The sequence below is a fragment of the Neolamprologus multifasciatus genome, chromosome 22 (genome assembly GCF_963576455.1).
Source record: "Neolamprologus multifasciatus chromosome 22, fNeoMul1.2, whole genome shotgun sequence".
Lineage (NCBI taxonomy): Eukaryota > Metazoa > Chordata > Actinopteri > Cichliformes > Cichlidae > Neolamprologus > Neolamprologus multifasciatus.
In genome coordinates, this window is record NC_140459.1 from 20,647,275 (window position 1) to 20,675,147 (window position 27,873).

General features: G+C 39.5%; 3 protein-coding genes across 3 annotated transcripts; 2 read left to right on the plus strand and 1 right to left on the minus strand.

The window, feature by feature from the left end:
- Positions 1–2,839: 2,839 nt before the first annotated feature.
- tfpi2 (tissue factor pathway inhibitor 2) lies at positions 2,840–7,166 on the minus strand. The gene is made up of 5 exons (XM_085148737.1): positions 6,211–7,166; positions 5,817–5,987; positions 4,089–4,268; positions 3,788–3,961; positions 2,840–3,304 (listed from the first exon to the last, which is right to left on the minus strand). Exons 1-5 carry the CDS (start codon positions 6,281–6,283, stop codon positions 3,225–3,227), a joined length of 678 nt encoding a protein of 225 aa, XP_085004863.1. The 5' UTR covers positions 6,284–7,166; the 3' UTR covers positions 2,840–3,224.
- Positions 7,167–7,311: 145 nt separating this feature from the next.
- On the plus strand, positions 7,312–8,286 carry gngt1 (guanine nucleotide binding protein (G protein), gamma transducing activity polypeptide 1). Its single transcript, XM_085148739.1, has 3 exons — positions 7,312–7,423; positions 7,550–7,648; positions 7,804–8,286. The coding sequence occupies exons 2-3, from the start codon at positions 7,553–7,555 to the stop codon at positions 7,927–7,929; spliced, it is 222 nt and encodes a 73-aa protein (XP_085004865.1). The 5' UTR covers positions 7,312–7,423; positions 7,550–7,552; the 3' UTR covers positions 7,930–8,286.
- A 105-nt stretch (positions 8,287–8,391) lies between these two features.
- On the plus strand, positions 8,392–27,801 carry LOC146493440 (putative acyl-CoA dehydrogenase 6). Its single transcript, XM_085148735.1, has 9 exons — positions 8,392–9,386; positions 17,577–17,697; positions 22,616–22,745; positions 23,589–23,695; positions 23,822–23,989; positions 24,183–24,356; positions 24,756–24,917; positions 26,348–26,498; positions 27,305–27,801. Exons 1-9 carry the CDS (start codon positions 9,183–9,185, stop codon positions 27,393–27,395), a joined length of 1,308 nt encoding a protein of 435 aa, XP_085004861.1. The 5' UTR covers positions 8,392–9,182; the 3' UTR covers positions 27,396–27,801.
- The last annotated feature ends 72 nt before the right edge of the window (positions 27,802–27,873 follow it).

Genomic DNA, 27,873 nt, shown 5'->3' on the forward strand with positions numbered 1-27,873 from the left:
TCAATCTTCAGTATGTGAGGGGAGAGGGGAGAGGGACAGAGACGTCTCACTTTATGCAGCAGACGGTGATGAATGCCGGGGAAACTCTGATGACATGTCGGGACACAGAGGGCAGCTGGCGTGTTTGGTCTACGCTTGAAACAGACCAACTCTGTGATGTGACAGCAAAAGAAATGGCGACTCTTCAAACAGAAAAGGCGTGTGGTGTACATTACTCCTGTAGTCACGGTTCTAAACATAATAACACACTTGCGCTACTGGAAGTTAGGGCTCCTCAACAAATGCTTTGAGAATATTTCCAAAGGGTCATGAGGTAAGTCAGAAAAAGGACGGCAACACAAAAGTAATACAAATTTAGACTTGTTGCAACTCTTTGCAGCAATCTTATAAAGGTGACTTCAACTTTAAATGGTTGTGACAGATGACTTCCTGTTAAAAGGAGTTTTTCCTTCCCACTGTCTCCAAGGGCATGCTAATAAGGCTGTTGTTGGACTTTTGGGGTTTTCTCTGTATCATTGGAGGGTCTTTACCTAACAATATAAAGCACCTTGAGGCGACTGTTGGTGTGATTTGCTCCTATTTTGCTCCTGATTTACCCCATAAATAAAAGTGAACGGATTTAAGTGGATATATGCTAATTGTGATGTGATACTGTTTCCCTATTGAACGCCCACGTCACAAAGGCGAACTACTTAAGTTACGGAAAAAGGAAAAATGACATCCACTGATGCCTTTTTCTATTCAGCATCAAGAGCTGTGCTCACATCCTGTTATGTTAGCTCGAGAGTTTGCATGAGCAACAACAAAGTTAGAGATCAATCCACAGAGAAGGCTGTTTTGTTTGTTGATAATATCACAAATAGCTATAATGGATTACCTCTTTGGGGTTTGGGAACACTTGCACGGTGGACAAGATTAATCAGTTTAGGACAGTGTTCCCATTTTGAGAGGCCGTGCTTATCAAATTACCATTCACCATCCACCAGTGTAAGAAATTTATAAAACATTTATAAACCATAAAGCTCCCCCCCCCCCCCCCCCCCCCGAAAAACTTGATGCACTTACAGAAACAGGCTCTAAATGAATAAATGCTGCTGAGTCAACACTCCAAGATGCTTGGCACAGGTTCCTCCAATATACGGATAGCTACTGTTGTACCTAAAGTTTAAGCTTAGATTAAAGCATCCAGATATACCCAGTGGCTTTCACATTGTTCATTAAATATTGATTTGCTCATTTAGTAGAAGTAAATAGAGTAATATAGTAGTATTAAGTATATTTATACTAGGTTCTTCTTAGATTTGTGAATCAGCCACCAGGTGGCGTCTGTGAAGCTTCTCCCCTTGGCGTTCACCTACACCTCCAGTACACTCAGGCATCTTGGCACAGAGCAACATTGCTGTTTGACACATGGTGAAAAGAAGCTTTCTATATTGAATTGATGCACTTTTAAATGATGATCATGTTTCACTGTAAGTATTTATTAATCACTATTGAGAATGAGGAGCAAAATTACTTACATTATCTAATGTACTGCAGCTAATGAAATAACCAGAGCATGATCAATTCATCTCAGTTCACCTGAACTGCACAAAATCAGCAATCAGTGTGATACTGACACTTGCTAATAGTCGTAGACTGAGCTTTGTTGTGATTTAAAGTTCATAACTGAATCCATTTTTCTTCTTGTTTTGCCGTTTCAAAGATTTGTCACATCATTTGTTGATTTAAAGGCACCACAGAAGAATATGCTGCTGCAAGGTGCAATTATGATTTAACAGTCAGAACATAAATATGTTTCCTCATATATATATAGGCCTCATACAAATACCTTTAATATATGTATATAGCCCTTTAGGATCAAATTTTCTGTCTTTCCTGAAATTTTGTATCGATAAATTTTTATCCTAAAGAGCAGGAAGTTGAAATATTATCAACAGCAATTCCCCCACCGGTTTCATAATGATCAGTAGTGATGATTCAGTGTGGCTTTTTAACGGCTGCATACTGTTAGAATGACTGCTCCCTTGCATACTTTTAATAGATGATTTAGCTTTGGTACTCAAAGCAATATCCCGAGCCAAATGCATTCCTTTTTATTACTATTTATATTTGAGCCAGATGGATGAGTAGTTTCCATTTATATCTTCAATAAATATTTATTGTCTGAAGAATCACACGGCACTTTTTTATTGTATTACAAGAGATGGAGCAGAGCACAGATTTAAGGCAGTCAGGATGTTCATACTAACAGCCTGCTTTCCTTAATGACATTATAGACCATTGTGATTTATCTTCACGATAAAGAGAGTATATTATCTGAAAAACTACTGACCAAAACGCAATTGTTAAAACTCTTTTTTAATAACTGAGGTTGGGAGGAAAATATACACGTGCATTCATTTTCCTGCATGGATGCTTTCTGCTATGGGGCGTGTTATTGTGTGTATTCCACTATAATTACATTATAATTGCTAAAACATTTGCAGACAATATTTCTGAAAGCTCATGACTCATGTGTTGTAAACCTGCAGCTTGCTCTCCTCTAAATATGCAGTGCTGTTCTAATGAACCTGCCACAGCAGTGTTTCCCTGCCCCATGATTGCTTCCTTCCCGATTCAAGGCTGCGCTGAAACGAATGAGATAGGCTCGAGCGCCTTGAAAAGTATTACCAGATAAGGAGGGAAGACAGCAACATTAGTAAGGAACGGAAGAGCAGCCTGGAGATAAAGTGCAAGTGACTGAGGGAAAGTGAAGAAACCAGCCAAGTTTTTAGGGTAAAAGCAGACACTCTGTGAGTTTATGTGCATGGTAATGGTTGAAGAAGACGAAATCCACATAATTTTAGTTTTTACTTTTATGAAAATACCACACAGTACAGAAATTTGCTTAACACAGTGTTATCAAAATACAGAAAAGGCAGAATTCCTGAACAAATTCAGGATATTTCACGTAAAAAATTGTAACTGAACAAAAGAAAGGCATACATTACATTCATACGGTATTAAAATACATAATGAGGAATGTTGGACATGAATCAACAGCAGCAGCAGCAGCAATCCATCCTCTTGAACTTTACTGACAGCATACAGTCAATAAAAAATTCAGAAAAATGCTCTAATGACATTACAAATGTGGTCAAAATATGTCACACAAGGGCATAGGCAGCCTGGTCGATATTTCAGCATAAACAAACACACATTACAGTACAAGTGTCAAACATTTACGCCTGCAGGGAAGTGATGGGTTTTCTATTTTTTCTCATTCGCAGAATTTTTCCTTGGCCTGCATGCTTTTTCCATCCTGGAACAAAAACAAAAAGCAAAAAAAAAAAAGCATAACAGCTGATTAGCATAACATATAATACTAACAATTGTGAACTTTTTAGTCTCACAATTAACCAAACTAGCTTTCTAGGAACAGATTTTGCTTGGTTTCCTCCAGATCATAGCACAGCAATTGGCAGCAGTGGATGAATGCTTTGGAAAGCATCATCCAGCCTGAGTCAAAGCCAGTAGTTTTATTTTTTCAAGATACCAAGCATTTTTAGGCCTGATAATAAATCAACTGAGCATAATTTGATCTCTTTCCAATTTCCCCCAGACTTTCTGAATTTTCTCCTATTTCCATCCACTAAGTGGGTCTGAGTGGCAATTCAAATGCTGCCATTATTGAATTAAGAAGTCAGAAAATTCTCCTGAAATTATCATCTTCAGATAAAGACTTCACAATGAGCTGTGAAACATACGCCCATGCACCCTTCCCGCCCGGCTCAGGCTTGCACACCTTTTGCGCACACGTCCATGCAGGCTTGCCGCGAGACAAAGTTGTTGTTGCTCCCACCGCAGCCTGAGTAGACAAACTCCTCACACGTCTTGGTGGCTGTGTTATAGTAATAGCGAGGTATGGTGGCTGAACACTTCCCTTTGTCGAGAGGATCCCGGCAGAGCACGGGGATTGCTGTAACACAAGGAACACAACACAAGGAAGAGCTCGCCAGTTATTGTTTAATCATTTCCTTGTGAATGCAATGACTTTGTCTATTGTGTATCCTCACAGAGATGACTCAGGGGGGTAATCTGCTCACCTTTTTTTGGACTGCAGTACTCCATGCAAGAGGCTAGATTAAGGAAGCGGTTGGAATTCCCCAGGCAGCCACCGTAATAAAATGGCTCACACTGCATGGTGGTCATGTTGAAGAAGTAGCGGGAGATGAGACCCCGGCAGGGTCCCTCTTCTTTAGGAAATCTGCAGATTGGGGGGACCTCTGTGGAGAAGAATGGAAAAAAAATCAACATTTAACAGTGAGATCTGGTGAAACAACACTAATTAATTCATATGAACGGGTTAACAACCAGAGAGGCACTGGCTAGTTTCCTAAAAATGAAATGAAATGGACATGCCTCAGGTCACCATCACTGATGTATCTGCCGAATGTCAGCTGATACTGAAAGAAAATGTAATTTATCTGTGTCAATGCCCAATACTTATGTGTTGTGGGCTGGCTAAATGTTCAAAGATGGTGTAAAGAAGAGTTGAAAAATTTTTAGAATCACATAAATAATTTCATGTTTAATGACAATATTTTTTTCCCCTGGAAGAGAAGGCAGGCTAAGTAGCAAAATCAAAAGCTAAAGATCAGCTAAATTGTTACTTAAAACATGGATACTGGCCCAGAATTTCATCCCTAATGATCCATGTATTGTATTCCATCCATCCATCCATTCGCTTCCGCTTATCCTTTTCAGGGTCGCGGGGGGCGCTGGAGCCTATCCCAGCTGTCATAGGGCGAGAGGCAGGGTACACCCTGGACAGGTCGCCAGTCTGTCGCAGGGCCAACACACAGGGACAGACAACCATTCGCACTCACATTCACTCGCACATTCACACCTAATGGCAATTTGGATTTTCCAATTAACCTATCCCCACAAGCTGCATGTCTTTGGACGGTGGGAGGAAGCCGGAGTACCCGGAGGGAACCCACGCAAACACGGGGAGAACATGCAAACTCCACACAGAAAGACCCCGGCCTGATGTTGGAATTGAACTCAGGACCTTCTTGCTGTGCGGCAACAGTGCTAACCACCGTGCCACCGTGCTGCCCGGCCATGTATTGTATTGATACAGGAATACCATGTATATAGATATGTATATAGGTATATAGATATGTAAGTAAATAAATTCAAATAATCTGAACAAGTAGGCTCACTTCATTCATCCCCATTCTGAGATAATGTTAGTTGACTTTAACGTTACAAACCTGCATTAAATCAGCTCAACTGGAAACCCATCCAGCACATATTTTGGCTGGTTTGTAGGGGATTAAATACTTATTTCACTCAGTGACATGCAAATCAGTTTATACCTTTTGTGTAATGTCTTATTTCTGGAGTTTTGATTGATATTCTGTCTCACTCTCCATTGAAATGAAACTACTATAAAAACAGAGTCTGTTCATTTCTTTCTAAGCAAACTTGACATACTTTACTAACATTATTTCCCCCACTGTAATTCCCAATTAAGACCTCATTCAATGACAAACTGATATATTACACTGACTTTGGCTTTATCCTTTAGGTTTTAGTAGTAAAAAAAAATAAGTGAAGTGAGATAACTTTATCTTATTAGACAAAACTGATTTTGACAAAGTTTCATTTTGAGGACATAGATCGTTGTTGGAAATGTGAGTAAACAGCAATACATGTTAATGCAATACTCAGCATATGACGATTTCGTAAAAATCGCAATAATATCAATATTATATCATGTGTTGTCTGATTCCCACATCTAATAACTCACGGGTCAGGCTACTCACTGGGAATTTTGTAGCATGTCTTGTGGCACTCCTGATAACTCTTGAAGTTATTGGCATTCCCTTGGCAGCCTCCATATTCGAAATCCTCGCACCTCTGGGTGATGGTGTTGTAGTAATACCGCTGGATATTGCCTCTGCAAGGTCCCTCGTCCACTTGAAGAAGGCACACGCCTGAAAAGCACCAAGCATATTTTTATTGAAATACCGGAGGACCGTTGCAAGGACACAGAAAAGAAAGTTTAAGCAATGCTTAACAACACACGCCAAACTGGATCTGTAATACGCCCGAGGTCATGTGATAACCAACAAGCTCAGAACTGCTTTTAAAAAGTTGATGAAAACATTGAAGAAGCGCGAAGAAGAAATTAAAAAATAAAACATGATGTGGAGTTACCTTTAGGTGGCAGCGCCAAAACGCAGCAAAACGAGGAAATTATTGTAAACAGAGCAAATGCGCAAAGCTCCATTGTGCAAAGTTTTGGTCGAGATCCAGAGTTTTCCGCTCTGTCTACCAGCCCCACTCAGACCTTGTTTTATAGCAGTCAGGAAGAGGGACGGGCATGTACTGAGTCAGCGCGCCAAAGAAAATAAATTATTGCAGTTGATTAATGACGTCACATTCTGAATTACGTGGAGGAGCGCTAAATCATGTGACTAAGTCTTAATAAAATATGAGGAGTAACCTGCTCTGCTTGGGAGAGTCAGATATTTTCACTGCCACAGGCCACTGGTTCTAGTGATGATGATGATGATGATGATGATGATGGGAATGTGCACCAATCCAGTAACACACACAGCATCCTTGTAAAATTTCCACAGAGCCAATATTGCGTTGTATCTAGGGACACACACGCTTGTGAAACATTAACACATCTTTCTTGTCTGAGCCACACAGGCAAGACCACACCAGAATACCCGTCTGACCGGATCCGAATCCACACACACGCGCACACACACGTACTTCCACTCAGAGTCACATTAATAGTACCGTGGCTCATGTTATTTCATGATAAAAGTGCTTCTTTCTACGATGTCCTACCATGAGAAATCAGCCTTATCTGCAAGTTAAGTTAAAACTCACATTAATATTTGTATTGGTTTAACACAGCAGCTTAATTCCATCCCACTGCTTTGGTTTTACCTTTATGAAGGACATTAACTGGAAAACTGCCGTGCATTCACGTTTAGAAGAACGAAGTGTCTCCACCTTGACAGGTGGAGGCTAAACACAGATTAGCCGTCTTATCAAAATTAACCTGATAAATGAAGCGCCACCCCTTAACCCATATCCAAATGAGCCTGCAAGAAATCTCAGAGTTAAAATAGAACAAAAGTTCCAAATTGAATCTATAAAAGACAAAAAATACATCACCGTGTTTTGTTTTGTTTTTTACATCAAGGGAGCTCAAATGGACACCTGTGTGAGTTGCCCACCCCTTCCTTTGTGTACTTGAGCTGCTGGTATGATCGTTCAGTGGGGCCTTGTTTTAATCAGATTAGGGGATTAGAATTGTTTATGCTGATTACTTTATAACCCAGATTGAGAGAGAGGAGAGGGATTCTTCAGCAGGATTTCGGGGGTGAAGGACTGCTTCCTGTAAGCGTTCGTAAGTGCATTCCTATCCCTTCTGCTAAGTCTTACGAATTGTGAACATTTTCTTTAAGATTATTTATTTATCATGTGGAAGTAAGCATTAACAAAAAGGTTAAACGTTTCCTTTTTTTTTTGACAGAAAATGCCGGTCATAAATGTGGAGGATCTGACAGATAAGGACAAGGCTGTGATGGAAGTAAACCAGCTTAAACTTGAAGTCAAACTCGAGAGGTGGTTGGTAAGTTCTCCACACTGTGGTGATTTGTGTGCTCAAGATGCGTTTTTGATTATATCCAAAAGTAAATATCAGACAGCTTCAATTTATTTAGTCAAACTAATTACATCACAAAGGCTATTCAAAACTGAAATACGCTTTCTGTCTGTTGCTTTCAGACATCTAAATGCTGTGAGGAAATCAAGGACTATATTCAGGCTCTAGTGGAGGAGGACACCCTCGTCAAAGGCATATCAGAGGAGAAGAACCCCTTCAAGGAGAAAGGTGGCTGTGTCATCTGCTAGACTGGACCTAAGGAGCTTTTCATATCTCAGATTAGTACCCAAGGACGTTCACCCAGCCCTTGTAAAATGGATTTCAAGACCGAGATGACTAGAAGGACACAATAAAGAAAACATTTATGACTTCCCGAGTAAAACAATTCTTCATCTTGGGGCCAGATTTGTAGCCTTCTAATTCTTTTTAATTTTTTTTGCTTTTTTTTGTTTTGTTTTGGGAAAGATGCACTAATTAAAAGTTGTATTTGGCAAGTGTTACATAATGCTTCTCTCTCATGTGGTGTATATAGTCTGAGCACATGGGCCCATATGTTGTTTCATTCACAGAAGCAACTGTCATTAAATGTGCACATTTATAATTCAGCCTGTCTCTGTGATTCTCTAAAGGGTTGTAGACAAAGTAGAGAAACAGATAAATCTTCATAACTTCATTTGCATACATACAGAGGGTTTTTCTCTCTCCAAGTCTTTATGTGATCATTATTATTTTGTTCCAATAATGATGGTGAACATCAAATTTGAGATCTTATTCCCTAAAGTACGACGGGTTTGCGAGTCTTCTCCTTCTTCTTTTTTTTTTCTCCTCATTTCATTGTAGATTGAATTTATTTTAATTCTTTCTGTAGTTTCAGGCAGACTCCAAAAAGTTTTAAGGCTTTATTAATACAAGTAATTGAACTGAACACAGCAGACTATGCAGCACTGATAGAAAAAGAAAATGTTGTGTCTATCTAAAACCAATCCTGTGGAAAATAGGACTTTCTCCAAAGCCGCTTTCAATTTGCAGATTATTTCTGCTATAAAGCCCTCCAGGATATAAAATGAGTATCATAATATGTTTCATTTCTTTCCTATTCTGCAAAACGCTTTAACACGCTTTCTGTCAGACAGCATAATTATTAGTAAAATGAATCCATAATGAAAATAAAAATTAATTGCATTTGGGCTCAAAATACTTTAAAAACAAAACCCACAGCCAAAAGCGATAGTAAATCTTGCTATTACGTTGATGATAGTAACAATGTAACAACGTTAGATAACTTACATGGCTACTTTCAATGCTTGCTGGTGATAGAGTAATTATTTACACACCAGGGTACCCAATTTACGATATATTTTATGACAAAATTTCCCCCCAATAATGGTGGGAAGTCAAGCTTTGCTAATATTTTACTTTCTCACTGGGTTTGATCCATTTGATCCAGTAAGAACTTCCTACCAGCGCATGCGCACACACGTACATATGGTTGTCAACAGAGATGGCGCTGCGCGAAGGAGCCCTGCGTTTAAACGTGCTGGTCAGAAGCCGTCATTTTTACAAGTTAACTTCACTGGGTGGTGGTGTCCGCTCGTTGACTGAGAAAGTGTCATCTAAACAAGTAAAGTCCAGTGCCCCAGAGACTGCGGCCGACCATTTAATCTACACACAAGAGCACTTTGCATTAAAGGAGTCCCTCAGAAAGGTATGCAGGACTGCTAACACCAGGATGTTTTGAGACAATAACGAAAACACAGCATGTTTTTAGCGAAGAGACAGTTGCAACAGCAGTGTTATTCTCCCTAACGTGACCCTAAAATCAGCGCGGGGGGCAGTAAAGTAAAAGTAGGTGAGAGGTCAGTGCTAGCTTGCTCCTCCGCTGAGCTGTGTTGACGTCTCCTGTCTGCTCTTCGTGCCCACACAAAGGAATCAGGCGCCAGTGTTTAAGTCCAGCTTTTCCCGCTCGTTACCGCTACATTTGGAAAGTAGTGTTATTTTATGTGTCCGCAAATAACCGCACACGCGTGCATGTTTTGAAGGGCAGAAGAAGAGCAGAACGGCAGGTTGGCTAGGCTACTCTGTTTACAGTGACGAACACAGCCGCTGGGGTTGTGTCAAAAAGTGATTTCCGGTGTTTCCATGTGTTTTTTTTAATGTCTAATATCTTTGCTCATGTTGGTAAATAGGTTGTAGTTAACAGGAACTACTAATAGGTTATATGTGTTATAAAGAAATAACTGTTTTTGTAATAATCCACGTTCTTTTGCAAGAGATTGCGTTAATGTACCTACTTAATGTTCTAGTGCAACCAATACAGTCCTTTTTGGCCACTTGAAATATCTTTATAGAAATGTTATGTTGTACTTTTTGCAATTTCTGCTGCCCTCTTGGTCAGATCTCTCTTGAAAAAGACATTATTAATCTCAATGAGTGCTTTTACCTGGATAAGCAAAGGATATATGAAAGTCTCTTTGCTAAAAAAGTGATTGCAGCTTCTACCTTGTGACGAGAAGTTGTTCATTGTTGCACAAATTGACTTGATATCATTCACAAACGATATGTTTGACAAATTATAGGCCAACAACTCATTTCCCATAGTTTAAATACTTGCAGAAGACTTTTGGCATATACAGTAAATTACTTTTTGGCACAACACCAGCTTGTATGGATTCATGACCTACCGTGCACTCCCACATCCTGCTAATTAATGTCAACCATGCTCTCGCCAACATGCACAGCATGTTTATATGTGTCCGTTCAGATTTGTTATATTCAAGGAGCTATTTAAGGAAACTGAAGGTTTTGATGTGCATGTTTATTTGTTAAATGAATATTCAGAAGCTGTGGTGTGGCGTGCTGGTGTGCACATTGATAAATATAAAACAATAAAATAGCAAGAGCACATTTAAAAGTTATTTATGTAGGATATTAGAGGTGAAGTCTATGTTTTTCACCATTAGCCCTCTTTGAAGGACAGTTATGACTGTGCTCTGACTTAAATCACATTTAGCGTCACAATGAAACCATTGTTTGAGGGGACAAGTCCCCAAATGCCTGATATCAGTTGGTTTCTTGGTGGTTTATTTTTGTGTCTAGATAAACACTGATGGTGATTGGAGTAATGAGTGGGTCATGGCCTTCACATTAAACAGGTAATCAGGCCAATGTACTTTAGCCTAAACAGACCACATTTTTGTTTGTATTAAATAAATAGTTGGCTGGGAATCAAATAGTGCGTATCACTTATCTAGGAGCCAGAGCTGGTGTTCTTCCTCTGGATATAGAGGCTGGCTGTCACAATTAATAATTTAAGATTGTCATTTATGCTTAGAAATATTTAATCATTTGTATGCTGATAAAGTATCCTATCCTTATTAGGTCTGATAAGAGTCTGTGTGCACTTGTGTACCATGAAATGAGCGGAAGCAGTCTCGACGTTATAGTTCCATTATAGCTTTTGAAACCAGACTGTTCCATTTTCTTAAAAGTTCGAGAGTTCACACCTTTAAATATGTATTTGAGACATGACCTGTTGCAGGTTCCTGTTCTTGTAGTTTAGCAAGACGCTTACTTCTGCATACAGTTTAAGTTAATTGAAATTTGCATGTCTATGTATAGTATGGCTGGAAACACACCCACACCCACAATACAGACACTGATGTTGCTTAAGAATACTTAAGAAAGTATTTGTAATTGCATATTCAAGAATGATTGCTTGCTGACAATAAAAAGTGATATAGCCAAAGGAATCAGTTGAAGTTGGTTGAGTTCAGGTGAAGGAATCTTTTCCTCAACTTTGACTGACTAACCTCGCGAGCCACAAAGACAAAGAGCTCTGTCTCGCCTTGTTTTGTCGTGCAGTTAGTTGGTCTCGTGTTCCAGCGGGGTTTGTGCCTAGATAAACCCAACACTGGCATTTTCAGAATTATTATTGAGGTTGTTGAAAACTAACAGTCACAGCTGTGTGATGGGGGAGAATCTGTTTGTGAGTCCAGTTTTATATTTTCAGTGACAAGCCCCTGAAATATTCTGTTGTACAGAAGATCTGAACTTTGGATTGTTGATTTGATTTAGTTTGTTTCTATTTGCTAAATTTGTCTAAAAGGCCAGGCAGAGAAGGTAAGATGGACTGTTTTGCTCTTTGCTTAAGCAAGGGTAAATGGCCTGTATTTATATAGCGCTTTACTAGTCCCTAAGGACCCCAAAGCGCTTTACATATCCAGTCATCCACCCATTCACACACACATTCACACACTGGTGATGGCAAGCTACATTGTAGCCACAGCCACCCTGGGGCGCACTGCCGGACACTGGCGCCACCGGGCCCTCTGACCACCACCAGTAGGCAACGGGTGAAGTGTCTTGCCCAAGGACACAACGACCGAGACTGTCCAAGCCGGGGCTCAAACCGGCAACCTTCCGATTACAAGGCGAACTCCCACGATCGCCCCAGGGTAGGTTGTAAAGACATATTAAGTGAGGGTTTTACATTTTAACTGAGATAATTTAAAGGGCCTCGGGGTGTCTTGGATTCATTTTGATGCCAATACAATTATGTATTGGCCTTCCTTATCAGAGATTTCTGGGGGTTTTGTCTCTTTGTTACAGTTTGTGCTTCCTGGCATTCAAAGCTTTGGGTTTTTAAGGGCCTAAATATTAGTAGCTCCAAATGATGGTATTAAAAAAATGATAGGAAGCATTAGTAATTAGTCTGACTCATTTAGAATTTCTATTACTATAGTGACATTGGCAACAAAGTCTGAAAAAATAACAATAAGAGCCTAATTTAAGGCAAAGCTGTTGTAGTAAATAGAAGGAAGTTTGTTGTCTGACTAAACCTTTTAAGGATGCCAGAAGGTCAAAAATAAAATAGCACTGGGAAAACTGGGAAGGGTGTATACAAATTAAAAGGAAATACAGGACAATAAGTCGGAAGTGCTGGAAAGGGAACTCAAGGGGGAGCAGTTTATTAAAAGAGCCGTACTGTCTTTGTTTAGAGGTGTCAAACGGGGTTTTAGGAAATCCCTTTGTTACTGCTGAAGGTTAGACGCTCACAACGCCAATGTTTCCACAACTAATTTAATATGAGTGGGTGTGACCACATTGGACTGCCTTCGTTTACATCTTAGATTCTTGCCGGGAAATTAGTTTTCAGAATTAGAATGACTACATCTTCAGTGCCTGGAAGTTCAAGTGCTTTAACAGATAAAATTAGCAAAAATTTCTAGGAAGAGACTACTCACATGCAGCCTCCGTTAGACGGGAATTTCTGACAGGTCAACAAATATTTCTGAAATATTACACAACAACAATGAAGGTGATTGGCCTGTAATGTCTTTTATTGTTTTATGTAAGAAGTAAGGCTTTTTTATTTTCTATTTTTGTCTTGTAAAATTGGTCAATTTTTACATTTATTTCCTATCTAAGTGATACTTTATATTGTAAGGTAAAGACCCTACAATATTAAACAGAAACTCAAACAATCAGATAAGCAAGATCATGGCAAAAGTGTGGAGGAAAAACACCCTTTTAACAGGAAGAAACCCTGGCAGGCTCAGGGAGGGGCAGCGTCTGGGAGAGAGATGGGACAAAAGGCACACTAATATAGGGCCTGTTTATTCAGGACCTTGTATGTAAGGAGAAAGATTTTAAATTGAATTCTGGATTTAACAGGGAGCCAATGAGAATGTCAGTATGGGAGAAATATGGTCTCTGTGATCTAATAAAAGAAGGCAAGTCCTTCATATTTGTTTAACATGTGCTCTGACAGACATATCCTGGTGAAAAAATGACTAATTTCTTAAAGTTCTTCTGGAGGCCAAGGTGATGTCATCGAGAGTTAGTATCAGGTTAGTCACCATGTTTCTAAGACTTTAGGACCCATTATAAAAACCCTTTTTTGTCTGAATTTGGAATTTGGATTTGATTTGTGTCATCTGGCTTCATATAGAGTCAAATATAGAGTGTCATCTGCATAGCAATGAATATATATTCAATGTCTTCTAATAATAATAATAATAATAAGCATTTGAAAAAAAATGAAGGATAGAAATGGCATTATAATTAGCTGATAAAGCTGGTTGAAGAAAATGTTGTTTACTTACAGTTACCTTAAAAGCCCGTGGAACGTAGCCTGTTATTAATATATTTGATGTTTTGCAGGTCTGTTGGTATAATTTTACATTTTGCACTCTGAATATTAATTAAACAGCAGATAGACAGATTGCTCATAGGCTTCAAGGTTTTTGTCGCACTTAATCAAATTAATTTGGTGGATGTATTGATAAGTTTTGAATTCATTATGATCAACAATAACAGTATTATCTAAATACAATGATTTTTTTGATATGGGCTGCATTGTATGTAGGGCTGCCACAATTAGTCGACTGTTAAAATCGTCGACGACTGATTTAACCCTGGAGAACCCATGGGGTCAAATTTGACCCCATGGTTTCCCTAGTAAACCAATGGGGTCGGATCTGACCCCATGGGTTCTCCAGGGTAAATAGTCAACGCCTCATTTGAAGCTTTGTAAGATCCCAAAAGACGCAGGAATGAGTAGTAGTATTTAAGAGTGTAATAACGGACTGAAACAGAAGATGGCAGCACTGCATGTACAAGGATGCCAGCTGCCATTAAATCCCGAAGAAGAAGAAGCTGTGTCCCAGAATTCATATCGCGGCCCAGCGCAGTTGTCAACAATGGCGGCTTTAATATTAGTTTTAATATTACTCTTATTATTCTTTTTGGGTCGCAAAATAAAGTTTAACATATTTTCAGGCGAGAATGTAACTGTGTAAAGCTCAAATATCTGCTCAGTTTATCAAGACACCACATATTTTCAAAAGCGCTCCGACGTTTTCAGAGATGTCTGTTACTCACTAGCTCGATAGCTAGCCGGGGGCAAGGCTCACTAGAGCCCGTGAGAACACCGGACACCCGGCAAATCGTTTTTCAAGCCCACCGTCGTCTTTCGCTACTCAGGTTAAACATATATAAGTCACTTAGATAACTTAAAAATGTTATTGTTTGGCTTTTTTTTAGTATTTTATTTGTACCTGAGTAAATCGGTTTGGCTGATATTAAAGTTACAGTTTTTACACAGCTGAATAAACATCAAGCAGACAATTGATTATCAGAAATGTGAGATGCTCAAGAATATACTCCGGTGTCCTGTTATATTTTAGATAGCAAGGAGTTTATTAAACTTCATCGAAACAATCTGCAAATTTCATTAAGATTTAATAAACTATCATCTTGTCTTTATTTTTTGTTAGCACATACCTTAAACACTTCAAGCTGTAAGCTAATGATGGTTATATAAGAGCAGGTGCATGCTGGTGCAATAAGCTGTAGTTTTACGTCCAATGGATGCATGATCTGATTAGTCAACTAATTGCAAAAATAATTGGTGACTAGTCGACTATCAAAAAAATCGTTTGTGGCAGCCTTAATTGTATGACTGTCAATTATGATGTATGTCAAGGCGCAAGAAGAAAAAATACCCCTTCAGAAGGTCAAAAGCAAGAATGATTCATCTGTTATTATTATTTTTGTTCCCATTTAATAATAAGTCAGGGATTTTCATGCGCCTTCACCTCGTTTTTTTTTTTTAACTTCCATTGACTTTAGACCCTTTCAAGACTTTTTCTCCAAACTGGACATTTAGTAAGACTTTGTTGCAATGTTTCTGACCTGACCTAACTACATGTCAGGTCAGTGATGTGAAATTCTTCTGTTATGTTGCAAAGGGACTACACAATAACCTTTGTAAGAATTGGGTTACTCCCAGATGACATTTATGTTTCCCTTTCCAGCGACAGATGGGCACTCCCTTTCCCTCCGCAGGTTCTGAACGTTAAAAAAAACTAGTGCCTCCTTTTTTTAAATGTTGGTTCTTGTGTTGAAAAGTAAGTAAGTGAGCCTTTTTTTTAAGAGTACAGCCCAGGTATGCGCACTGTATCAGTGTCAAAGGTATTGTCTGTTTTCTGTTCTGTACGGTGAAATGATGATGGTCATGTTTTCTTTATTTCTCACCCAGAATGTTGCTTTTGGCTTGTTCAGTAGTTGGCAGGTTTGGGTTTGGGTGTTTTGGCAGCTGAGAATGACCGTGTGCGTGACTTTTTCCAATCCTGGAAAAAAAAACAACTTCTGAATGCTTTAATACTGAACATTTAATCAAAGAAACACAAAGAAATAATCCAATAGTTTTGACTTCTCAGAGCTAGGTTTTATTGGCCGAGACTTTAATCTAAGTATTCCCATTTCTACCTAATATGTCTTTTTTTTTAATCATTACTTCTTATTGGCTTTTTCCACCATTTAGAGCATACAGTACATAGCAGAGAAACGGTGAAGGAGCAAATAGTCATGGCTCTGTTGAAAACATGGCCCATTAAAGAAAGCTTATTAACAAATAGCAAGTGAAGATGCCTCAGTGGATTTTTAGAAACATTAAAAAATGGACGGGTACAGTTACACCACATAAGTTTTTGTTTTCTGTGTTTACATGTTAATTGATTTGCTTGCCTGGCAGCACTTGATGCTGAGGTTATTTTGCAGAAGTTGTTCTGTCAGACCTGCTGTGTGAGGGAGAATTGTTTTAGAAACTGACAAACACGGTACCAGATGAACTGTAACCCACACTATGGATGTAGCTATTCTCTGGGAAACATTTGAGTTCATTGGTGCTTCACCATCTGGGGACCACTTCCAGGTGCTTGAAAGGAATCATGGCACCAGAGTTCAATGATTTCACAGTCTGCTTGAAAAACCAGGTTGCAACCTTCTCTATACTCACTACAGACACTTTGATGACTCAGAAAACACTGTTAGAGGACACTGCAGCTTTCATTTGGATTCAGAAGACAAAAGCTGCTCTCAGTGTTGATGGATATTATGTAAATTTGAGTTTCAAGATGACCACAAAACATTTGTTCTTCGCATATAAATCATTCTTTAGTTTAGTTTAAAAAATAGCATGAAGCTAGGCTCACTTTTGTGTGTGTGTGTGTGTGTGTATGTGTATATATATATGATATGTTAGCATGTACCTCAACAAGTCATCATTTTACCTCTTAGATTATGAAAGTTGTCCCTTGACCACAGATACAAGCTTTACAGCTTTTTTGTTCCACTCTAAAATCATAAAACATGCCACAGTCATCCTTCATTTTAAGGCAGCTGTATCTCGGGCTTTGTGGCTGAGTACATGGAGTGGCTGCTAACCCAAAAAGAATGCCATTGGTATGGGTTTCAGCACTGAGATTTCGTTTTTCATGCTGATCTAAATATTACTTTGGAGGTTTTTCCTGCAGTGCCAAGAACAAAACGATGGGGGAGAACACTTGAGTCATTAAAATATTGGCATGCAATGCATACTAAAGAGCTGCACAATATTAGCTTCCAGCTGCATCAGTACAAAAGTGCTCAGCATAAGCCCTCGAAACGCAAGCGTGCACTGGTAGCATATACATGTTGAGAATAGCATGCCTTTCATGCTGTCGCCATATTCATCATGATTGTGGGCAGACCATATAATACTTTTTCTATTCATTGATATGTGATACCTTCTTTTTCTGTCTGCTTGAAGTAGGTTACGTAGACTTTAGAATATATGTGCACTACACAGCAGGAAGCCGACTATATATAAAAATCATTTTAATTGCTTTCCCACTCTCATGTCCTTTAGGTCTTATGACACAGGAGACAAAAGAGCAGGGCTGTCAGCTGTTGTTAGAATCACATGATGGTTACAACAACAAGAAAAAGAAAGAAATTAATGCACACAAATGCTTAAAATTCACAAGAAACAGCTATAAAGATTTCATGTGCACTGTAAAGTAGAAATGCAGATACAACATGATACCTCTCTTCTGTGGTGTTTGTGCCGTAGCTCATCGACCAGGAGATCAACCCTTACGTCGATCAATGGGAAGCAGAAGGGAAGTTTCCAGCCCACAAGCTCTTCAAGATCTTAGGAAATGCAGGATTTCTAGGAGTCAACAAACCAGTTGGTAAGACACCTAATATTATCTTTCGGGTAATGCAGTAAGCCCTTCTAATATCAGTTTCCAGGATAGTGTCCAGTCCTCACTCGTGTTTTTTGTGAGGTTTGGCATGGAATGGCACATGAGTGAAATGAAACCATCTGCATTGTTGTTAGATCTCTTAGAGACTTGCAGTGTATGCTGGGATGGGTTCCAACACCTGTGATTTTGAAAAACGACGAGTTTAATTATCTGGTGGGGTTCATGCATTGTTAGGAGGAGAGGGATAAGGAAAGGCTTTGTTTCATCAAAAGCCTCAGAAGCCTTTATTTTGGAGGAAGCTTGTTTTCTACGGCGAGATCTAAGCTATAATAGCCGTCGCACGAAGGTGCCAAATTTAGTGCAGCATTTTGCTTTTTTGTTGTGTCTTACACACAAGGGTATTTTTAGGAAATGAATAATAATAAAAAGATGAAAGAATGACTTTCTCTAAGCACGCAAAGTGCTAACAAAAAAAAAAAACTGGCGTGGTTTTTACTTGCTTCCTATTTTCTTTATATTGACCTTAAAAGTATAAAGGCAATCGGTGCTCGGCTTATGTTTGCAATATGTGTATCTATTACACGAGAATGACTTTGGCAGTATTAGAGGGCATGTCGCGACACAGACTTTTGTCCATTTATATTTCTTGCTCTTTCCCGTTGGTAATCCATGCAGACGTGAAGACTGATTAATCATCCAGGCCTCAGTCTACATGATAAATGCTGCTTGGTCAAGCTGTTTATCTTGCCATTGCAAAAACCCCATGATGAATTTGTAACATAGCTAACATATCCCACAGCGCGTTCGAAACCGCCCATTTTGACCATTTCTGCTTCAGCAAACATGCAGCACATCTCTTTCACAGCTGAATTCATGTTCCGTTTGCTTTTCTCTGCTTCTGACAGCCATTCATTATGAGTCGGGCTTACAAATGTTCCCACTGTGATGATGGGTGCTGGTGTCACAGCGGCATCCCACTACAGCTGTCTGAAACTGACTATCCTTTTTTCCAGATGTATATCCAGCTGGCTCATCGCTGAGATGGTGGGAGGCAGTGAGAAATTTACAGTACAGGACCACGAAATATGTGCGGTTCTATGTGTAATCCATTATGAATATGAAACGAGATTTATGGGAAGTGTTTGATAATCAAAAGCAGATGTTTTATGTCTAGTTTTTTTGCATTACTCCCACAGTATAAGGTCAGTTTCTCTAAATTAATTAGCCACTTCTCGTCTTTTTTGGCATATTCGAGATCTCGTTCGTTTTCTGACATTTGACGGCGAATAGAAGAAAAGCACGTGAGCAACATTGTTGGACAGTGAGACGTTCGCACCACAAGCCTGTAGGTCAGAGAGAAGGGAGGGTGAGGGAATTAAAATGTGCTGACTACACAAGCATTAAGCATTAGTTGACAAGATTAGAGCGGAGAATCCTCGCAGTGAGAAGACACACAGTATGATCAGGTTGTAGATTAACGGCAATCACGTATGGTGCAAGAAACATGCTTAAGAGATGCCATTTGAAAACACAGAGTCAGCAACAGTCATTAAATGACAGTTGTTAAGGGAATCAAACTGACATGGTCGAAAATGTATTCTTGCTGTGCAGCATATAGTCGGAGTGGTGCTAACATCAATCATATTGCTTTCTCCTGCAATAAAGAGAAAAGGATACTCCTGCCCAGTTTGTCTTACCACAGTGACTGCTTCATGACTCCTCGAGGTGCTGCAGAGAGTTAATTAAATTCAGAAATGATTAAAACTGAAAAAGCATGCTTAACTACGCACACTGTCACCACAACGCAATGATTTTCTGCTTTTGTGTCATGTACGGGGTATTAGCTCCTCATTTGCACAGACATCGTGACGTATCATATAATTGTTTTCAGTCTGTGGAGTTTGCATCTCTTTAAAATCCCCCAGGAAACATGGCTGACATCTGTTTTCTGCACAAACAATGTATTTTACACCTTTACTCATTCGTCTTGCTGAATATCTTTTAATAATAACGGAAAAAAGATCAACGATTCCACTCTGTGAAAATGCATGCTGTCAGAAAAACTACAATAAGCTGTTTATGTGTACCGCGCTGCCGACTAATGAAGCAGACTCTCACACAGTTCTGTATTGTGTTAATTGATTCCGACGCTTGGATTACAGGAATGGGGAAAAAGGGATTTAGGAGTCTGTTTAATTTAGATGTTATTCATCAAGTGAAAGAGAGACGTGTTTGCCCTTGATGAGAAATGCGCTTAAGCTAAATATAGCGCAATAAAACTCTTCAGAAGTACATAGTAAAGAGTCAGTCATTGCAAAAACATATATTTGTAGTAAAAATGTGAAAGCGTGTTGCGATCGTGCCGCTTGTTCCTCAATGCACAGGAACAAAACTCTGCACAGCAAACAACTGAAAGGCATCTTATGCATAGTAAATATAAAGCAGTCACTAAAAGATTTGCATGAACTGTTGAAACGTTCAGACACCATTTTATTTAGTTTTCCGCAGTTGGTGTTGACATTACAAACTGTAGGATTTAAAGGGCTGTGCAGGAAAATGTCATATCACTCTAACAGGAAGCCCAAAATAGGAATTAAAGAATATTATTTAAATGCAGTAGTGACAGTGGTAGCTTAACATTTAAGAAGCATTACACACTGTTGACTAAATAGATCTAAGGCAGGGCTTGAATCTCATATTCTCAGTTTTTTTAAAAATAGGAATCAATAAAAGCCATAAAGAAAATCCCCCCGTGTGCAGTCAGAAGACTTACTTTCTGCTCTTTCTCCCTGCACAAGGAAAGGCATTTTAACCTTTCAAAACACGAGAACAGGAAGTTTTCCCAAGGCAGCCACGTTGAGGAAGAAGAAGAGGATGACCCTTGGCTCACTGACTATTTTCCTTTTCCCTGACAGAGAGGTATCTGCTGACCGTACAGTGGAAATGGCCTTGTGTCCTGGCTGACAGATAGAACCTGGCAGCCCGCGCATTTTCCCCTTTCACTGAGTGTTTTTCGTGCAGGATTTGAAAGGAGCAACCTTTCGGTGAGACTCGTATGTCCAGGGTGTTACTTTTCTCTCACTTTTTCTCTTCGCCTATACTTTGATGAATACCTTAAAGAAGGTTTTTCTGTCCAGAAACATTAGCACAGTGGTTTTAATATGACGTCACACTGTAATGAGGACGATAATGATGCACGCGTACGTGAGTCGACAAAGCAGCACAGTGGCACCTGAGTCCATTGTAATAGTTATTAGAGGACAGTATTGCAGAAGGGCTTATGATGGTGATTCATCTTTCCTATCCAGGGAGAAGTGATCTGTTTTATTATCGGGTTCCTCATATCGATATTAAGTTCAGAGAAATAAAAGAAATAACAGTATGTTACACCCATCATCGCTGCAGTGTCTCTGTGCTGCACCTTCAATTCCCAGATTCTTCATCCTTGTGTTTCTCCTTCACGTGGCGCTCCACCCTATGGGAGCCTATAGCGAGGAACATCTGCTTCCCTGAGCAGACATACGTGTATAGGTTTGACATTTGTGACAGGATTTTGCTTTGTTTTTCTTCTGCTTGCTTGTTCAACCAGACAGCCTGCTGTTTTGTTTAAAGTGGGATAAACCTCGGTGCTTCCCTTCGTTCACATTAACCGCTGCAGGGTTTCCAGGGCTCAGGGACTTATCTCTGCACAGCTGCACCTGTTTCCTCTTATTTTTGGCTCCCCCACTCCCTTGTTTGCTTGTCCCTATATATTTTCCCTTTTCTCTGTCCCAATTTATTTGACTCTTTCTGTTATTCGCTGTCCGTCTTCGATGTTCTGAGAGACTGCGCTTTCCATTTTTCCCCAACTAGTCTGGCAGGTGATATGAAACCACTTTGCTTGAGTTGCCAGCCTCTGTGTGGTAAATCCACTCATAATTATTCATTGTCAGTCAGTGCTGGTATCCATCATTCAGCGGCTGCTGTGCTGTATTTAGTAATGAGAAAACAGCACCGAACATTCACAAATGCTTAGTCTTCTTACATTTGACTGCCTGGTCATTATCATCAGGACATTTGTCCTAAACGAATAACTGTCAGGTTAAATCTGCTTGACCAGCTTGATAATTGAGGGATTTTTAAAATTATTTATATATATTTTTGTACTGCAGAATGACAGTTTATCTTCATTGTGTTTTTTCTTTTGACTGGATTTGTTTGCCAAACCAAGCTGAGAGAAAATTCATTATAAATGCGGGTACATCAGCTTCCTGCTTCCATGAGTAACAGATAGAAATTTCTCCTTTCGCATTAAATATGTAATATAACACCAGGTGCTTCATTTTAATTGATGATAAAAGGCAAAATAAAGATAAGGGATGGGTCTTGGTGAGGACAACTGACATAAATGTGTGTTTTAAACACGTTTATTATACAGCATTCAGCTCCATTACGGACCTTTGCTCTTTGCAAATATCCCCACTGCCATAATGGAAGAAAATAGACATCAGTTTTTGGTTTCTTTACTTCTTTTTTGCAAATGGGTCGTTGAAGAGATCAAGATCCGATTAGAGATGGTAGTAGAACACATGAGCTGACTACTGATCCCCCAGCAGTGCTTTTTACACATAATTACAGATAACACCCTATAATTAATCTGAGTGCATGCTCCAGTGCCAACAGATCACAATGTTATGTATGTATACCGGCGTATATTGCGCGTGCATGTGTGAGCGTGGTGATTTTAGAGATAGAGGATAGATGGAAGTGACACTGGAAAGGATTTGTAAGCCATTCTTTCTGCCTCTTTGTGCTTTGCAGTAAGGATCCACATTTGTTTTTCTTAAGTTTAAATGACTAAAATAGTGATACTCATGAATACACACGATGCGCTGAAGCGTTAAATGTGTTTTGTCTTGTGCAGAGTATGGAGGCTTGGGCCTCGACTTCAGCTTCAGTGCAGCAGTGGCAGAGGAGCTGGGCAACATCCGCTGTGGAGGAATCCCCATGGCCATCGGGGTACAAACTGACATGACGACTCCGGCGCTGGCCAGGTACAAGCCTGCAAACCTAGTGTCACATTCTCTGAATCCATTCTTACAACGATTGTCTTGGAGTCATGTCACTGGACACTTTGGGTTGATGCTTTGCTTGCTTTTGTAACTAATCCCCTGCATTGGGGAGGATGGTCACATGGGAACAGAGAAAATAAAACTCCTGTCAAAACTGTGGATAATATCGTAGTAACTTGTCTTTTTGTCAATAATCTTTAGATCAAAGATAGAAAACACTTCACTGTGTGAACGGCATTATTTTCTTTGATTTCTTTTAGTCAATCGCTCCTTCTTTTATGTAACATGTAAAACAGTTTTGTTATATTTTTACTATTATTAAACTAGTAAATACCTCTAGTGAGCAGCCATTGATCAGAGTTACACTCCCTAAGCTGTATGTGAATTAATATGCTTGGTAATACTTTGTTTCGCCCATTTGGTGTGAAGCAAACTGTTACCAAGCATACAGGACCTTGGCTTGTTACGTGATATCCCTTTACTTTAGCTCTTGGTGACACAAGACAAAAATTCAGTGAAACAGACAGTCAGAGTCTCTGGAGCTTAATTAGAGGATCTACTCTCGCCTGCAATGTGGTTTAAGTAGTATAAAAGAGCTGCAGATGAGTGGGAGTGATACCGTGTGAGCTCCCTCCTCACTCCCACTGGTGCGGTAATTGCCTCAAACATGGCAGTGTTTTTTTAAAACACACGATCTGCCACAGTTACACGAGTTTGACGAAACTCTCATTTGACACTGTCCTAAAAATACTGGTAGAAAATAAAACAACAGATGGAAAAACAAAGAGACGGCGTCACACAGTCATTGTGTGTCTGTGTTTGCAGGTTTGGTTCGGACGAGCTTAAGAAGGAGTTCCTCCTTCCCTCCATCAGTGGGGACAAAGTGGCCTGCCTTGGAGTGAGTGAGGTTGGAGCTGGCTCTGATGTCTCGAGTGCGTTTAATATTATATCTTCTTCTTCTCCAGTATTTTTAATTTCCATTAAGGGTCCATGTCTAGTCTTTTAATCTGAGGTTTCCATTTAAACCCCAGTTTTCTGAACACGCAACCACTTTTCAGGTATCAAGACCAAGGCAGTGAGGAAAGGTGATGAGTATGTGATCAATGGGGGAAAGATGTGGACCACCAACGGTACCCAGGCTGACTGGATGTGTCTCCTCGCCAACACCAGTGAAGGGCCCCCACATAAGAACAAATCACTCATATGTCTACCCATGAACTTGCCAGGTAGGGTTAGTCGATTTGTTAGATGGCAAAAGACATTTTCTGCAGAAATCCACTATCTGTGATTCATTTCCAAGTTCACGATTGCACCTTTTTTTGGAAAGCACACAGATTGTTTAATTTTGCGCCCTAAAACAACTTCTTATATTGTATTGCATGTTGACGTTCTTTCTGTTTCCTGTCTGTTCCACCGTAGGAATGCACATCGCCCGAAAGATTGATAAACTGGGTATGTGGTCATCTGACACAGCTGAAGTGTTTTTCGATGACGTTCACGTGCCCTGTAAGAATGTTATAGGCCAAGAAGGCATGGGCTTTACCTATCAGATGCTTCAGTTCCAGGAAGAGAGGCTTTGGGCAGTGGCCAATAGTAAGTCGACTTTACTCAGTGAAGCTTATCTTACTTATTACTCCAAGGATATGATGTCATCGAAAGTTTACTTTCACCCATCTTTCCCCCACATCAGCCTCCTACGGATTTTACTGGAAGTTTGCACAGTTGATGCACTATTTCAGTTTCACACTTAGTTTTCAGATAAATGAGGAGTTCAGGACACATAGTTCTAGTAATTTGTAAAGCAGTTGTTTGCTTTTGATTTGAATCAATGTTGTCTTGGCCAGAATGCATAAGAAACTATTTGTGCTGTTTTTACTGGATCTGACGCTCGTGTTAGCCTGTCTGGCTTGGTTGATCCAAACCAGAGCGTCTCTCACCAAAGATAGATAACACATTTCAGCGGTGTTAAAAATAATCCCGTGTCACCTCCAGTCTTGACCACTATGGACAACGTCATTCAGGAGACCATCCAGTACACACGGCAGAGGAAGATCTTCAAGCAGCCCGTCCTTCATCACCAGGCGGTTCACTTCAGGTTGGCCGAGCTGCAGACGGAGGTCGAGCTGCTCCGCTCTCTCTTCTACCGTGCTACAGGTAGTTTCACTTTATAGACAACATAAAGCTACATGCTAATATTAGCTCAGTAATGAAGGCTGCACCTGGGTGACTTTTAATTAGTCCTAAGTGTGGTTCAGAGCAGCAGGATATATGGAAGACGCAGGAAATGTGACAGCTGTATGTTTGCATTACTAACAAGAAAACCTTGGACTAGTGTACCACAATGACATTTTATTATTATTTGATTTTAGAAACTGCACTCTGAAAGCATAAAGTACTGTGCAAAGGAGCTTTATTATGTTTGGCTTCAAGCAGCCAACTCCAAGAGTGAGTGAATCCCCATAGATGTCCACTGGAAAATGATCAACTTACCAGCAGGAAAGAATATGATTAATGGCATTTTCTATAGAAGTGCTTAAACAATATGATATATAATAATATATGATTAAAGGTATCACAGTATTATTAAAGATTTCAATAAATGTAAGCACAGATATGTGACGTTTTCCTATTCATTTGCGTTTTAGCTTAATTTTGCATTCTGTTTATTAATGTGCTTATTTCTAATTTTAATATGTTAAGTAGTATTTTCTGTTTTGTATTTTCTTAACTGATTTTTTAAATGTTTCTTTATGCATTTCTGAAAGACAAGTGTGTGATGTCACAGTCAGATCCTGCCATCTTTTTTTTAATGAAAGAAAGCTACTTTCATCTGCTCACCACAGAGCCCAGAGCTCCACATATTTGATTTGGCAGGTTTTTACCCCGGATGTCCTTTTTGATGCAACCCCCCGAGAGATTTGTGCCTCCGCCTTGGAACGAACCAGACAAACCCAATTCCAAAAAAGTTTCTCAACTTTTTTTGGAATTGTGTTTGTATAATAGCAGGTTGAGAGTGCATGAAGCTTAGTGGACAGCAGTGGTATTAATATTATTGTAGAAAAGGCACATGCCCAGCTCTGCCAGAATGCAGTCCAAGTGCTTCACATGGCCATCTTTATAAGACGAATGCATGTCTGCATCCGTGGGGTCGCTGTCCAAGCTCTTGTGATTTGTCTCCCAGTTTAAAACCCCCTCAGTTTCCAGTAGCTTTGAGTGAATTCATCAGACTGGGAATAGTTCAAGTCAGAATTTGCTTGCCCAGAAAGCAGAGCTCCCTGCGACTGTTTGGTGCAGGTGTTTAAGCGCACACACGGACACACAAATTCTTTTTTTTAGACGCTGAAACAGGAGAAATCATGCGGCTCACACATGTTCCTCTAGAGGGTTCCTACAATGGAGGCACTGATCAGTTGCACAGGGAAAAGGCCTGAATGGGGCAAAACATTGAATCAGAGCCAGACGCATGTGATTCTGAAACTGAAACACATTTGTTTTATTGTCTGTTTTCCTCTTTTCATTCTGTCCACCTGGACATTTTTTACACTCTTCCCGGCTCGTGGCTATCGTTTGTTTTCCCTCTGCAGCACTGTATATTAAAGGCAACGATGTCACCAAGCTGGCATCCATGGCCAAATTAAAGGGGGGACGCCTTGCCAGAGAAGTGGGCGACAGCTGTCTCCAGTACTGGGGAGGGATGGGCTACACCAGTGATGTGCTAGTCAGCCGATTTTACAGGTAAGATGAAATGAGGCATGAGACACGCTCACTCTAACGTAACTAATCTGGATTTCCTTATTGTCATAATAAAATGATAAAAATGCAATGTAACCAGGTAGCCACAAGTTATTACTCTGTGCAAAATAGAAAAAAAATATTATATCTAACCCAAATCCATGACTCACCAGCTACTGTATGCACTTTTGCTGGGATATATTATTTCTATGGCATCAGCATTCAGTTTTGTTGCAGGTCTTTAATTAAGCCTTCTGATTAATGTATATTATTGTTTGTTTAAATATAATAGATAGTTAATGTATATCATTTATGATTTAAATGGTATTTCTTAATAATTAATGTTAAAATTGCAAACATGATTGGCTTCACTTTATTAATAATGCTTAAATTCTCAATGCATGCTCACTCATCCAGGTAAGGACATCCCAAAAATGATATTAAATCATTATGCAAATGTTCTGTTTATAAGGTTGGGGAAACGTGCAGTCAGCGGAGACTGAAGAAGTCACTTGAATGAGTCACGAAACATTTCTCCCACTGAAAACGCTACGTCCAGATGAACAGAAGCAACTTTTAGGGAATGTTTGAAAACTTCTGAGGCCCCGTTCAGTTTATTTAGTGCTTAATCAAGTAACACTTAGTTTCAGATTCCTAAGTCTTTGTTTTGCACGATGCTGACATCTAGTGACAGGGCAAATAATGCAACCAGATTGTGTAACCAAAAGTGACTGGATCATTTAAATGACTTACATGCAGCTTCCTGTTTGTAATTGTGACAGAAAACAAGAAATTTTCCTTCTCTGCAGGGATTCCAGGTTAATGTCAATTGGTGGAGGAGCTGATGAGGTAATGCTGGGAATCATCTGCAAGTACATGGAAACACTACCTGGCAAGTGATGTAATCAACGCTAACCCAGTGGGAAAATTACTTCTGATTTGTGCACTTTGATCAGTTGAGGAGATTTTGCCTTGTTAACAATACTGTATGTGGTCATAAAGACATCATCATACGGTCAATCACACAGAATAATGAAGCCCCCCCCTTCCTTGTCTGTACACGCGTGCAACAATGCACAGTTTTGGTTGTATGTAATTTGTTAGTTGTGTAATTTGTTAGTTGTGTAATTATTGTTTAGAATAAAGAAAAATGTTCTTTAATAAAAATGAATGTTTTGTGTTTGAGATTTTCGCGCTGAAGACATTTCAGCACATCCAACAACATGAAGTTACACCAGCTAATCCAGAGCATAAAATTTGTTTATTTACATTAATATTTTTACAATAAAGATGAAACAATGACATACACTACTGTCGCACTGTGTCCTTTCACCTTTAAAAGCGCATACACTAGATCATGCAGATCATTGTATAACTT